This window comes from Callithrix jacchus, chromosome 5 (genome assembly GCF_049354715.1).
Source record: "Callithrix jacchus isolate 240 chromosome 5, calJac240_pri, whole genome shotgun sequence".
Lineage (NCBI taxonomy): Eukaryota > Metazoa > Chordata > Mammalia > Primates > Cebidae > Callithrix > Callithrix jacchus.
In genome coordinates this window covers 78,410,300-78,425,288 of record NC_133506.1, presented here as the reverse complement: position 1 = coordinate 78,425,288, position 14,989 = coordinate 78,410,300, and the positions used below count along the sequence as shown (strand labels likewise).

The 14,989-nt window shown below is 42.0% G+C and overlaps 1 protein-coding gene across 27 annotated transcripts in view; it reads right to left on the bottom strand.

The window, feature by feature from the left end:
- Nucleotides 1–14,989, bottom strand: part of DNAH9 (dynein axonemal heavy chain 9) — a 422,325-nt gene that overhangs the window by 56,912 nt on the left and 350,424 nt on the right. For 25 of the 27 annotated variants that reach the window (XM_078373042.1, XM_078373048.1, XM_078373046.1 and 22 more), the window contains 2 exons: nucleotides 13,437–13,559; nucleotides 4,172–4,365 (listed from right to left, as the gene is read on the bottom strand). In XM_078373042.1, the coding sequence (XP_078229168.1) occupies nucleotides 4,172–4,365; nucleotides 13,437–13,559 (317 nt within the window). Of the gene's footprint in view, nucleotides 1–4,159; nucleotides 4,366–13,436; nucleotides 13,560–14,989 lie in introns of all 27 variants that reach the window. The other 2 variants (XR_013535589.1, XR_013535590.1) reach the window with 2 other exon arrangements.

Below are 14,989 nucleotides of genomic sequence, written 5' to 3'. Positions count from 1 at the left end.
GACCATAGTGCAATCAAGTTAGAACTCAGAATTCAGAAACCAACCCAGAGCTGCACAGCTTCATGGAAACTGAACAACTGGTTCTTGAATGTTGACTGGGTAAACAATGAAATGAAGGCAGAAATAAAGAAGTTCTTCGAAACCAATGAGAACGAAGACACAACGTGCCAGAATCTCTGGGACACATTTAAAGCAGTCTCTAGAGGAAAGTATATAGCAATAAGTGCCCATATGAGGAGAATGGAGAGATCCAAAATTGACACCCTATCATCAAAATTGAAAGAGCTAGAGGAGCAAGATAAAAAAAACTCAAAACCCAGCAGAAGACAAGAAATAACTAAGATCAGAGCTGAACTGAAGGAGATTGAGACACGAAAAACCCTTCAAAAAATCAAATCCAAGAGGTGGTTTTTTGAAAAGATCAACAAAATAGACAGACCACTAGCCAGATTGATTAAAAATAAGAGAGAACAACCAAATAGATGCAATAGAAAATGATAAAGGGGAAATCACCACAGACTCCGCAGAAATTCAAACCATCATCAGAGAATATTTACAAACAACTCTATGCACATAAACTAGTAAACCTGGAAGAAATGGATAAATTCCTGGACTCCTGTGTCCTCCCAAGCCTAAACCAGGAGGAAGCTGAAACTATGAATAGACCAATAACAAGGTCAGAAGTCGAGGCAGCAATTAAGAGCCTACCACACAAAAAAAGCCCAGGTTCAGACGGGTTCACAGCTGAATTCTACCAAACACACAAAGAGGAGCTGGTACCATTCCTTCTAAAACGATTCCAAATAATCCAAAAAGAGGGAATCCTTCCCAAATCATTTTATGAGACCAACATCATCCTGATACCAAAACCCAGTAGAGACCCAACAAGAAAAGAAAACTTCCGGCCAATATCCACGATGAACATAGATGCAAAAATCTTCAATAAAATATTGGCAAGCCGATTGCAACAGCAAATCAAAAAACTTATTCATCATGATCAAGTAGGATTCATCCCGGGGATGCAAGGCTGGTTCAACATACACAAGTTTATAAACGTAATTCACCACATAAACAGAACCAAAAAACAAAAACCACATGATTATCTCAATTGACGCAGAGAAGGCATTTGACAAAATACAACAGCCCTTTATGCCAAAAACCCTCAATAAACTCAGTATCGATGGAACATATCTCAAAGTAATAAAAGCTATTTATGACAAACCAACAGCCAATATCATACTGAATGGGCAAAAACTGGAAGCATTCCCTTTGAAATCCGGCATTGGACAGGGATGCCCTCTCTCACCACTCCTATTCAATATAGTACTGGAAGTTCTAGCCAGAGTAATCAGGCAAGAAAAAGAAATAAAGGGTATTCAAATAGGAAAGGTGGAAGCCAAATTGTCTCTATTTGCAGACGACGTGATAGTATACCTAGAAGACCCCATCGCCTCAGCCCAAAAACTCCTGAAACTGATAAGCAACTTCAGCAGTCTCAGGATATAAAAATCAATGTGCAAAAATCACAAGCATTCGTCTACACCAATAACAGACTTAAAGAGAGCCAAATCAAGAACGAACTGCCATTCACAATTGCTACAAAAAGAATAAAATACCTTGGAATACAACTCACAAGGAACGTAAGAGACCTCTTCAAGGAGAACTACAAGCCACTGCTCAACGAAATCAGAGAGGACACAAACAGATGGAGAAACATTCCATGTTCATGGTTAGGAAGAATTAATATTGTGAAAATGGCTATACTGCCCAGAGTAATTTACAGAATCAACGCTATCCCCATCAAGCTACCACTGACTTTCTTCACAGAACTGGAAAAAACCACCATGAACTTCATATGGAACCAAAAGAGAGCCCGCATAGCCAAGTCAATTCTAAGCAAAAAGAACACAGCGGGGGGGCATCATACTACCAAATTTGAAAGTATACTACAAGGCTACAGTAATCAAAACAGCATGGTACTGGTACCAAAACAGAGATATAGACCAATGGAACAAAACAGAGTCACCGGAGGCAACACAACATATCTGCAACTATACAATCTTTGATAAACCTGACAAAAACAAGCAATGGGGAAAGGATTCCCTATTTACCAAATGGTGTTGGGAAAACTGCCTAGCCATGTGCAGAAAGCAGAAACTGGACCCCTTCCTGACACCTTACACTAAAATTAACTCCAGATGGATTAAAGACTTAAACATAAGACCTGGCACAATAAAAACCCTAGAAGAAAATCTAGGCAAAACTATCCAGGACATAGGAGTAGGCAAGGACTTCATGAACAAAACACCAAAAGCATTGGCAACAAAAGCCAAAATAGACAAATGGGACCTAATCAAACTCCACAGCTTCTGCACGGCAAAAGAAACAGTCACTAGAGTGGATAGGCAACCAACAGAATGGGAAAAAATTTTTGCAGTTTACCCATCTGACAAAGGGCTGATATCCAGAATTTACAAAGAACTCAAACAGATTTACAAGAAAAAAACAAACAAGCCCATTCAAAAGTGGGCAAAGGATATGAACAGACACTTTACGAAAGAAGACATATATGAAGGCCAACAATCATATGAAAAAATGCTCATCGTCACTGGTCATCAGAGAGATGCAAATCAAAACCACATTGAGATACCATCTTACGCCAGTTAGAATGGCGATCATTAAAAAATCTGGAGACAACAGATGCTGGAGAGGATGTGGAGAAAAAGGCACACTTTTACACTGTTGGTGGGAGTGTAAATTAATCCAACCATTGTGGAAGACAGTGTGGCAATTCCTCAAGGCCTTAGAAATAGAAATTCCATTTGACCCAGCAATCCCATTACTGGGTATATACCCAAAGAACTATAAATCATTCTACTATAAGGACACATGCACACACGTGTTTATTGCAGCACTGTTTACAATAGCAAAGACCTGGAATCAACCCAAATGCCCATTGATGATAGACTGGATTGGGAAAATGTGGCACATATACACCATGGAATATTATGCAGCAATCAGAAATGATGAGTTTGTGTCGTTTGTAGGGACATGGATGAATCTGGAGAACATCATCCTCAGCAAACTGACACAAGAACAGAAAATGAAACACCGCATATTCTCACTCATAGGCGGGTGATGAAAAATGAGAACACATGGACACAGAAAGGGGAGTACTACACACTGGGGTCTATTGGGGGGAAAAGGGGAGGGCCAGTGGGAGGGGGAGGTGGGGAGGGATAGCCTGGGGAGAAACGCCAAATGTGGGTGAACGGGTGAAAGCAAACAGAACACACTGCCATGTGTGTACCTATGCAACTGTATTGCATGCTCTGCACATGTACCCCAAAACCTAAAATGCAATAAAAAAATAAGAAAAAAAAAAAAAAAAAGAAATGTAACATCTGACTTCACCTATTCTTTGCCTGTATTGGGGCCACTATGAATGCAAGAATTTCGGTATCTTGGCCTCCCTGGTATTTTTCCTTCTTCTTCTTTTTTTTGAGACGAAGTCTCTGTTGCCCAGGCTGGAGAGCAATGGTGCGATCTTGGCTCACTGCAACCTCCGCCTCCCACGTTCAAGCAATTCTCCTGTCTCAGTCTCCGGAGTAGCTTGGATTACAGGCACGCGCCACCATGCCCAGCTAATTTTCTTGTATTTTTAGTAGAGATGAGATTTCACCATGTTGGCCAGGCTAGTCTCAAACTCCTGACCTTAAGTGATCAACTGCCTTGGCCTCCCAACATGCTGGGATTATAGGTGTGAACCACCGCACTCAGGCCCTCCCTGATATTTTTCTGTCATGCCTTTATTCTAATAACTCCTTTCCTAGCCAGTATAGACTCCATGGCCTATAACTTCTTTTTTCTTTTTAAAATAACTTTATTGGGGTATAATTGACATACTATAGGGTTTTCCCATTTTTAAATATTCAATAATATTTAATAAATTTACCAGGTTGTACAATCTTTATCATAATCCAGTTTTAGGACATTTACATCACACCAAGGAGATTCCTCATGGCTATTTAGTTAATTTCTATTCCCACCCTCTAGCCCCAGGAATCTACTATAGACATATGGCCTTGGAGCTCAGCCCTGCTAGTCCAGCTGTCCTGAGGTTGCCCTTGCCTTGTGCCTATGCTAGGCCTTCCCCCACCCTGTTTCCTACTGCATAGCATAGGTCATCCGGTCGGGCCGCATGGCTCTCATCACGCAGAGGTGCTGCAGAGCTGTCTTGTTCTTCCACTCCTGTGGGAGCTTCTCTTTCTCAGGACATTCGGACTCCACAAACTTTTTCCAGCTCTTAGCAGATCCCTCTATGTCCCGATCCAGATTACAGAATTCTTCCATTGATGAAAGTACCTGGGAAATTTCAGAGAATCTGAAATGCAGTTTCTCCAGAGAGCTGTCTGGAGAAATTTGTATTGTGTTTGGGGACTGAGGAGCAAGATGGTATCATACACACAGTTCTGTCTCATTTATACTCTTGTCTAGAGCTGTGGATCGTCCCCGAGGAAAAATCAAGAAAGAGGAAGCATTTTGGTTAACTTAGCAAAGTGCCCCAATAATAGGCAAGATTTAGCACATAAAATGTTTGGGGTATTATTAGCAGCAGAGACTGAGCCACCCTGTGTGTTGGTGTGTACATGGACAAGAGGGACAAGAAGAGGCATTATGGTTATTCTGGTCATGAAGCTTGGACACCTAAAGTTAGTGACTTCTGGCTGGGCATGGTGGCTCACGCTTGTAATCCCAGAACTTTGGGAGGCCAAGGCAGGTAGATCATGAGGTCAGGAGATTGATACCATTCTGTCCATGGTGAAACCCCATCTCTACTAAAATACAAAAAATTAGCTGGGCGTTTTGGCATGTGCCTGTAGTCCCAGCTACTCAGGAGGCTGAGGCAGGGGAATCACTTGAACCTGGGAGATGGAGGCTGCAGTGAGTTGAGATCGTGCCACTGCACTCCAGCCTGACGACAGAGCGAGACTCCATCTCAAAAAAAAAGAAAGTTAGTGAGTTCTCCCCTTCCTTCTCAAACTCACTCTGTCACCAAACCCTGTCAATTCTCCTCTCAAAATGTCTGTAGAATCATTTAACGTACTCTGTGTTAATGCCAACTCTTAAAATTTCCATGGGTTGTCTATTTCTATAAGGATTAAGTCCAAATGCATAACTTGGAAGACAGATTTCTTCATTTGGTGCCTCTCTTCAATCTGTCCAGTAAACCATGGGTCCTACTGTGTCCCACTATGAGCATATCTGCCCCCAACCTTGGAAATGCGCCTGACTCATTCCCAACTCAATTCCTTGTTCATACTGCTTCCACCATATGTAAAGTCCTGTTTTCTTTTCTGCCATATTCCACTTCTTCCTTTCCTTGAGTTAGTCAAGCTTGTTATATGTAAAGGCTCTACAAGTTGTTAAAAGTCCAGTTCAAAACCTGCGACCTCCCTCGGGCCATCCTTCCTAATGTAGAACATGTAGACCCTCCATCCTTTTGCAAACCACTTAGAGCAAGCTTGTCCAACCCATGGCCTTTGGCCACATGCGGCCTAGGATGGCTTTGAAGGTGGCTCAACATAAGTTCATAAATTTTTATGAAACATTATGAGTTTTTTTTGCCATATATATATATATACACACACATACACACACACACATATATATACACACGTACACACACACACATATATATACACACGTACACACACACACACACACACACACACACACATATATATAAACATTTATTTATTTTTTTGAGACAGAGTCTCGCTCTGCCACTCAGGCTAGAGTGCAGTGGCATGATCTTGACTCACTGCAACCTCTGCCTCCTGGAATCAAGCAATTTTCCTGCCTCAGCCTCCTGAGTAGCTGGGATTACAGGCCTGTACCACCACGTCCAGCTAATTTTTGTATTTTTAGGAGAGATGGGTTTCACCATATTGGCCAGGCTGGTCTTGAAATCCTGACCTGGCGACCCACCCAACTCAGCCTCCCAAAGTGCTGGGATCACAGGCGTGAGTCACCGCTCCTAGGCGTGATGTATGTATACACACACACACACACACACACACATCTCATTCATCAACTATCATTAGTGTTAGTGTGTTTTATGTGTGGTCCAAGACAATTCTTCTTCTTCAGATGTGGCCTAGCGAAGCCAAAAGATTGGACATCTCTGACTTAGCGCCACTTGCAGAGTTGACATCTTTAATAAAGAGTTTGACTTTTTTTTTTTTTAAAGACAGGGTTTCACCATGTTGCTCAGGCTGGTCTTGAACTCCCAACCTCAGGTGATCCACCCGCCTTGGCCTCCAAAGTGCTTGGATTACAGGCGTGAGCCACCATGCCCAGCCAAGAGTTTGACTTTTAGATGTTTGACTGCTGATAGCTTTTAAACCTCATCCTTTCTTCTTCCTCTTCTGCCCTGGGCACTCCCTCTTTTGGTTCTGGAGGGAAGTGGTACCAGGCAAGCCCCTGCCCATGCATAGGTACCCTCGTCCTGACCCCACGTCCTAAACATCATAATACTCAAGGCACTCTCCTTTTCTGGTACTCTCAAGCCATTTGCACTCTGCTTGGGAGATCCTCTGCTCTTCCCAGAAAACCACATTATCTGGGTAATAAACTTCCTCATACCCTCTTAGAATGGATGTAGCATCATCTGTCTTGATGTTGGAACCATATTTTGGGTGTGTGCTTAGGAGGTCTGTTCTATTTCTTTAGCATGCCCACAACATCACTCACTTGCATACTTAATTACCTGCACTCTTGCCTTCATTATTCAACTGTGCCTGCATGCCTGGTTTCCCCAAGGACATTAAAAGCTAGACTAGATGGGGTGTCTAAAGTACCTACCACAGCGCCATGAGTTTTTAGGAACCCAATATAATCTTTTTATCTGAACTAATTCATTCATTCTTTTGACATTTATTCAATTCCTACTACCTACCAGGTACTTGAGAAGGCAATGGTAAACAGCAACAACAACACAAACACAAGCCTTCCAGGAGCCTGCAGTCCTAGGTTAGGGAGAAAGGAGATGTGGGAGGCCTTGGTAGGTATGTAGAATCTGTTGGGCAGAGAGAGATGTAAAGAGAAGGAAAGGAATATATATATATTTTTTTTGGTGGGGGAAGGATCAAGAAGAGCTAAAGCCTGGAGGAGGGAGAGTGTAAGGCCTGATAGGAAGCGGCGTGATTGCTACAGAGGAGTCTTTTGCTTTCCTGGCGACAGGAACAGCAAGAGAGGAACAGAGGTATGTGACATGGGCTTGCAGAGACTTTTGTCCCATGGAAATGAACATGTGTCCTGGCTTTACATATCCCTTCACATGGGCTCCGTGGACCATTTGGACCAGGGAGCGCTCCTTCACTGGTGCAGGTAAGTAGTGTGGAGTGGTGCGCAGAGCGGTACGGGTGGCACGGGGGACTGGAGTTACGGCCCCAGTACCACCACTTTTGAGTCAATGGACTTGGAGCCTGTTGTAAAACCCTTGTGAGGTTTTCATTTTGTTTTGTTTTTCATTTGGAAAATGAGGCTGAGTAATGCGGTCTGCCATATCTCATACTCTAATGTAGATACAAGTGTTTTGAAGGCTGTATCACTCTTCCTTTTCCTTCCTTGGGGGCTCCTATGGCTACTGAATTGCAGTTGCTGGTTTACTTGTCTGTTACTCCCACAAGACTGTGAGTTCCCTGCGGGCAAGAACTTTTGTAGGCCTCTTTGTACGCCTTAGGCCTAGCAGGGTGCCTGGCACTTAGGAAATGCTCAGTTAATAAGATTTGACATCTGCCTGGTCAGCAGGAGGGCTCTTGACAGGCAAAGAAAGCTGCAGCTGCTGTAATTATTCCTCTCTGTGCTGAGGAGCTGACTTTCATCTTCTTCCAGGCAGCCACTCCCCACCTCTTCCCAGTATGCATCATTATTAACCCTTCTGCAGTCCTGGAACCCCCTCTGGCATCTCCACAAAACTGAGCAAATTACACTGTGATCAGTGCTCCCAGCTGCCAGGACTGGATCTGAAACACACTTTCTTGAAGCTCTCAATTGAATACAATTGCAACATTTAATCTTCCAAATGAGGAAAAGAGATTTCTAGCCTTCTAATAAGCTAAATGGAAATGACTAATTAACCTAATTACTTTGGACTGTGTAGCAAAATACAACTGCGCTAAATTGGCAACGAGAGTGGTAGTGAGGGGCCTTTTCAAAGGCTAACAAAGGCCTTCATCACAGATGAGATTTTCTAGTGAACAGCACAACATGCCCATTACCTGCAAGTTCCACATTTGATGGGACCTAAAAAACCCTTACAAAGGATATTCATAAAAACAGTATTTTATCACAAATATTTCATTCATTATCTGCTTATTAGTTCTTCTGGGGAAACAAGGCAATTAGTCTTCCTCATGAGATAGAATGCTTAATTTAAAAAAAAAAAATCATGTCCCATTCAATTATACTTATTTTGTTTCTTTAGGCTAAAATCCAACCAAACACTTAAAAAGAGCATTCATCAAAGGCTTCGCCAATGAGTACTACATAATGCATTGTGTTTCATCTGCTCACGTCCTGTGCTGTGCTTGAGTTTGATGGGTCTGGACTTTGCTGCTCTTCTTAACAAATTCAAACAAAGAGAGAAAGCTCTAGTTGGAAAAAGCCTTTGAACAGCCAGATGAGCTTAGCTCACAAAACAAAACAAAAAAGCAAAGTGAAGCAAGGTAAAGTGAACCAAACAATCCATTTTGTGAAAAGAGGAATGAAACTAAATTGTACATAGATTTTGGGTTGAGCTTTGGGAAATGAAAGCGCCGAAGAGTGCTTCTGAATCATTTATTCCTTATGACTTTTGCTGCAGAGGGCTTTGTGGAGTAATACAAAGAGAGGCAACTGTACTTGGTCCAATTGCAGTTCCTGAAAGTTTTTTCTTCTTTGGACAAATTCTATGCAGTACAATCCATATCTACTACAACATGTAGACAACAGATAGCTGGGTAATTAATAATCATCATTTTTATGGGGTGAACTGTATCCCCCAAAATATATACTGAAGAACTATCCTCCTGGACTTGTGAATATGACCTTATTTGGAAAGAGGGTCTTTGGAGATGTAATCAAGTTACGATGAGGTCACTAGTGTGGATCCTCATCTAATATGACTGGTGCCCTTGTAAGAAGTGGAAAGGCAGAGACTTACAGAGGGAAGACAGCCATGTGAAGATGTGGCGATGGAGACAGACACTGGAGTTACGCTGCCACAAAGCAAAAGATACCAGGGGATACCATAAGCTGGAAGAGGCAAGGAAGCATCCTTTCCCAGAGCCTCTGGAGGAAGCACAGTCCTGCCAACCTTAATTTCAGCTTTCAGCCTCAATAACTGTGAGAGAACAGATTTCTGTTGTTTTAAGCCATGCAATTTGCAGTACTTTGTGAGAACAGCTCTAGGAAACAAATACAGCAACCATAACCAATCATTGGTTATGATTTAACATTTACTCTGTGTCTTACATAGCCTTGTGAGAAAGGTATTATAATGACCATTTTACAGATGAGAAAACCAAGGCTCAGAGGAATAAGATAACATGTCAGAAACCACACACAAAAGCTTGAACTTGAATCCAAGGATGTCTGACTCCAGAGCCTGCATTAATTTGTCCATCTCCATCATTGCTCCAATTCTGCAAAACGGGTTCATTCACAACTGCTTTACCACCTAACTGATTTTCTGTAAAGGCATCAGACTGAAAGAAATTATTCTCTAGCTGTGGGCCATATTATCCTACAAGGTAGCCACTGGCCACAAGTGACTCCCAAGTATGGCTATGGGACTGAGAGACTAAATTTTTAATTGCATTTAATTTTAATGGTCTTAAAATTCAAGTGTAGAAAATAGGATTTGTTTTATTAGTTGGAAAACTTCTAAAGATTGTTGGAACAACTTGGGTATATGAATCAACCATTTTAACTCTAAATTTTACGAAATTTCAATACAAATGTTTTTGATGAAAATTTGGCATCTGAATTGAGATGAGCTATAAGTGTAAAAACATTCACCAGATTTCAAAGCCTTAGTATTAAAATACAAAATATCTCAGCAATACTTTTATAACAACTGCATATTGAAATAATATTTTGGGTATACTGGCTTAAAGAAAATATCTTACTAAGATTAATTTTATCCTTTTTTTTTTTTTTTTTGAGATGGAGTTTCACTCTTGTCACCCAGGCTAGTGTGCAATGGTGCAATCTCAGCTCATTGCAACCTCCACCTCCCAGGTTCAAGCAATTCTCCAGCCTCAGCCTCCCAGGCAGCTGGGATTACAGGCATACGTCACCTCACCTGGCTAATTTTGTAATTTTAGTAGACATGGGTTTTCACCATGTTGGTCAGGCTGGTCTCTAAATCCTGACCTCAGATGATTTGCCTGCCTTGGCCTTCCTAAGTGTTGGGATTACAGGCATGAGCTACCAAGCCCAGTCAATTTTAACTATTATTAAAAACATTTTTAAATGCAGCTATAGAAAATTTAAAATTATTTTAAGTGGTTTGCATTATATTTCTTTTGAACAGTGCTACTCTAAAGTGTGTCTATTCATTTGTAGCTTATGTAGCCCAGGAAAATGGATAGTTTCCACTTCTCTGCATTTACTGTAATCATTCTTAGGCATTTTGTAACTTTGTAATTGGGTTTCTGTTGTGGATGGAGTTCCCCTTTATTTTTTTCTCCAATATATTATTTCCTTTCTCATTCACCAGATTGGGCCCAGAAGGACAAATACAATTAATAAAAATCAAATTACAACTTTATTATTTAGATCAGAGATTGGCAAACTATAGCTTACAGGCCCAATCTGGCCCACCACCTGTTTTTGTCAATAAAGTTTTATTGGAGCTCAGCCATGTCCATTTATTTACGTACTGTGTATGGCTTTGGCAGTGTTGAGTAGTTGCTACAGAGTCTGGCCTACAAAGTCTAAGTGGCCCTCATAATTGTTTTGGAGTAAATTGTGTCCCTCCAAAATGTATACTAAAGAACTAACCTCCTGGACTTGTGACTGTGACCTTATTTGGAAACAGGGTTTTTGCAGATGTAATCAAGTTAAGATGAAGTCACTAGTGTGGGCCCTAATCCAATATAACTGGTACCCTTATAAGAAGCTGAGAGACAGAGACTCACAGAGGGAAGGCAGCCAGGTGAAGATATAAAAATGGAGATATTTACTGAGTGGCCCTTTGCAGAAAAAGTGTGATAACCCTTGATTTAGATACAGTCCTAAAGTTTGTTAAAACAACAGAGGCTCTGAAAAAGAAGTCAGAAAACGATTTTTGAGCAATGGTAGCATTAATAGAATGAGCCTAGAATTTTCTGAGATGATTCCTTTGAAGGGGACAGCATGCATATAAATGATTAAGTTCTAGGCTTTAGTTATAAAGTAAAACTACGTGGATGGATATCAAGGGAATCACGCTGAATGAGCACACCAATCCCACATGGTTACATACTGTATAATTCCATTTATGTAACATCCTTGAGACGACAGAAGATTATACAAATGGAGAACAGATTAGTGGTTGGTAGGCATTAGGAAGTAGATGAGGAAAGATGTGGTAATAGAAGGCCAACATGAGAGGCCCTTGTATTGATGGAACTTTCTGTAAGTGTGGTGTGATTATAGGAATCTACACCACATACATGTAAAACTGGCAAAATCAGAGTAACATCAGTGGATTGTATCAATGTCAAATTTCCCAGATGTGTTATTGTACTATAGTATTGCAAGATGTTACTATTGCAGAAAACGGTACATGGGATATCTCTGTATTATTTCTTTCCTTTTTTTTTTTTTTTTTTGAGACAGAGTCTTGTTTTGTCACCAGGCTGCAGTGTAGTGGTGCAATCTTGGCTCACTGCAACCTCTGCCTCCTGGGTTTAAGCAATTTTGCCTCAGCCTCCCAAAGTAGCTGGGACTACAGGTGAGCGCCACCACACCCAGCTAATTTTTGTATTTTAGTAGAGACAGGGTTTCAACATGATGGCCAGGATGGTCTTAATCTCTTGACTTCATGATCTGCCCACCTTGACCTCCCCAAGTGCTGGGATTATAGGCATGAGCCACTGCGCCTGGCCTATTTCTTAAAATTGGATATGAATTGTTGTCTCAAAATAAACCATTTAAAAAAATAAAGAGAAAGAAAGCCAATCATATTACTTCACTCGAACACTTCTTTGTGCTACTAAACATCTATAAAATGCAACAAACATGGCAGATCATAAACAAGATTCATCTTATGCAGACGCTATTCCTCACATGGTACTGACACCTGCCATGGATGCTCACTGCCTGCATAGAGTGCAGGCCTGGACTCTCTGGAGTGAGCTGGTGTTGCCTCACTCAGCGTTCCCTGTCAGGCATTGTGTCAGTATTTGTGAGTACAGGCATCATACCTACTAAAAGGACCTTATAGTTTTTTTTTTGAGATGGAGTCTTGCTCTGTCACCAGGCTGGAGTGTAGTGGTGCGATCTCCGCCTCCTGGGTTCAAGTGATCATCCTGCCTTAGCCTCCTGAGTAGCTGGGACTATAGGCGCATACCATTATGCCCAGCTAATTTTTTGTATTTTTAGTAGAGACCGGGTTTCACCATGTTGGCCAGGATGGTCTCCATCTTTTGACCTTGTGATCCGCCTGCCTTGGCCTCCCAAAGTGCTGGGATTACAGGCGTGAGCCACTGGGCTCAGCTGGAACTTACAGTTTGTGATCTTTTCAACACTCACAGAATCCCAACTAAACTAAGCTGCATGACATGGAATGAAAATAGGCTCTGCCATCACACAGACCAAAATTTGTGTCCTGGGTGTCTGGTAAGCATGGGAGCTGTTTCTCCATATGTTAAATGGGAACAAATAATACCTATTGCCCAGGTGGATTATGAGAATTAAATAAGGTAAGGAATTTCCAAGGGACTCAATATATAAGAGCTATTATTACTGCGGCACATCCAGGCTGAAATGCATTTCTGCTTTGAGTCTGAGTTAGGATTCAGATGCTGAATAGAGCCTTGGCACCTGCCTGTTTTATGGAAATGCTGTGGCAGCCTCTCTGTATCAATCCCAGGGACTCACCGAGGAGCCCATATTCCAGCCTTAAGCCCTGGTAGGTGGCAGCTCAGCTAACTCAGGGAGATCATGGGAACTTCCTGTTTCCTCACTCCCTGGAGGCAGAGCCCTCATACACCAGCAAGCACCTGCTTCTTCTCTGCAGGCCCAGGAAAGATGAGCTACCTGTGGGCATGCAAGGAAAGGGATGCACCCATGTTTAACACAGCTCCATGCTTGAACCAAAAGAGAGCCCCACTGACTTCATGGGGACCAGTGTCGGGGTAAACTCTGAGAGCTTGGCTATTTTCTAGGGGATCAGTACTGACCTTGATGGCTCCCCATGCCTGATCGGAGAGGAACTCCACAGGGCTCGTGGTGCCTGTCTGCACTGGAGATCGAAGCAGGAAATCCAACTCTGCTGCGTTGACTTCTCGGTTCATGAGGAGAATCTGCAATGTGGAGAAATGACACTGCATTTCTTTAGCTTGTAGCCAGAGTCTTAGAAATCTTAGGGGCTGTCACTCAGAATAATTATTGCTGCCTCTAATACTAGAGTTTTCCCATCAATTTTGGTTGCTTAGTGAGGGTAGAATGGAAGAAAATGTTTATTCACACACATTACTTCTGCCTCCATCTATTTTCACTCCAAATATCAGAGTGACTTAACTGCACATCGTGAGCGACTATATCTTGGTTAATAAGCATTTATTATATATCAATCATAAATGCCACGGAGTATGTTTCTGCAATCTAACTGAGCAGATGACACATACAAGTGGCATGATCTGAGGAGAATGTCAAAGTGATATATGAATACATGCCAGCTAGAAATGCAGATAGGAATCTATAATGCTAAAGGAGTTACAGAATAGAAGAGTTACCACCAAGTGAGGGGCCGGAAGAAACTAATTTGGTACTAACTTTCCTATAAGTAGTTTTTTTTTTAAAAAAAAATTTGTTTTATTTTATTTTATTTATTTAATTTTTTTGAGACGGAGTTTTGCTCTTGTTACCCAGGCTGGAGTGCAATGGTGCGATCTTGGCTCACTGCAACCTCCGCCTCCTGGATTCAGGCAATTCTCCTGCCTCAGCCTCCCGAGTAGCTGGGATTACAGGCACGTGCCACCATGCCCAGCTAATTTTTTGTATTTTTAGTAGAGACGGGGTTTCACCATGTTGACCAGGATGGTCTCGATCTCTTGACCTTGTGATCCACCTGCCTCGGCCTCCCAAAGTGCTGGGATTACAGGCATGAGCCACCACGCCCAGCCAAAAAATTTTATTTTACTTTAAGTTCTGGGACACGTATAGAACGTGCAGGTTTGTTATGTAAGTATACGTGCGCCATGGTGGTTTGCTGCAGCTATCAACCTGTCACCTAGGCTGTGAGCCTTGCTCGCATTAGGTATTTGTCCTAATGCTCTCCCTCTCCTTTCCCCTCACCCCCTGACAGGACCTGGTGTGTGCTGGTCCCTCCCTGTATCCATGTGTTTCCATTCTTCAGCTCCCACTTATGAGTGAGAACATTCGGTGTTTGGTTTTCTGTTCCTGTGTTAGTTTGCTGAGAATGATGGTGTCCAGCTTCATATATGTCCCTGCAAAGGACATGAACTTGTTCTTTTTTATGCCTGCATAGTATTCCATGGTGTATATGTGCCACCTTTTCTTTATCCAGTCTCTTATTGATGGGCATTTGGGTTGGTTCCAAGTCTTTGCTGTTGTAAATAGTGCTGCAATAAACATATGTGTGCATGTGTCTTTCCTATAAGCAGTTTTGGATTGGGTCTTGGAGAAGCTAAGAGATGGGGATATTTTCACAGGAAGGGAAGACATTCCCCGGACTGGGAAATGGAAAGTGCAGAAGCTTGAATGGGGAATT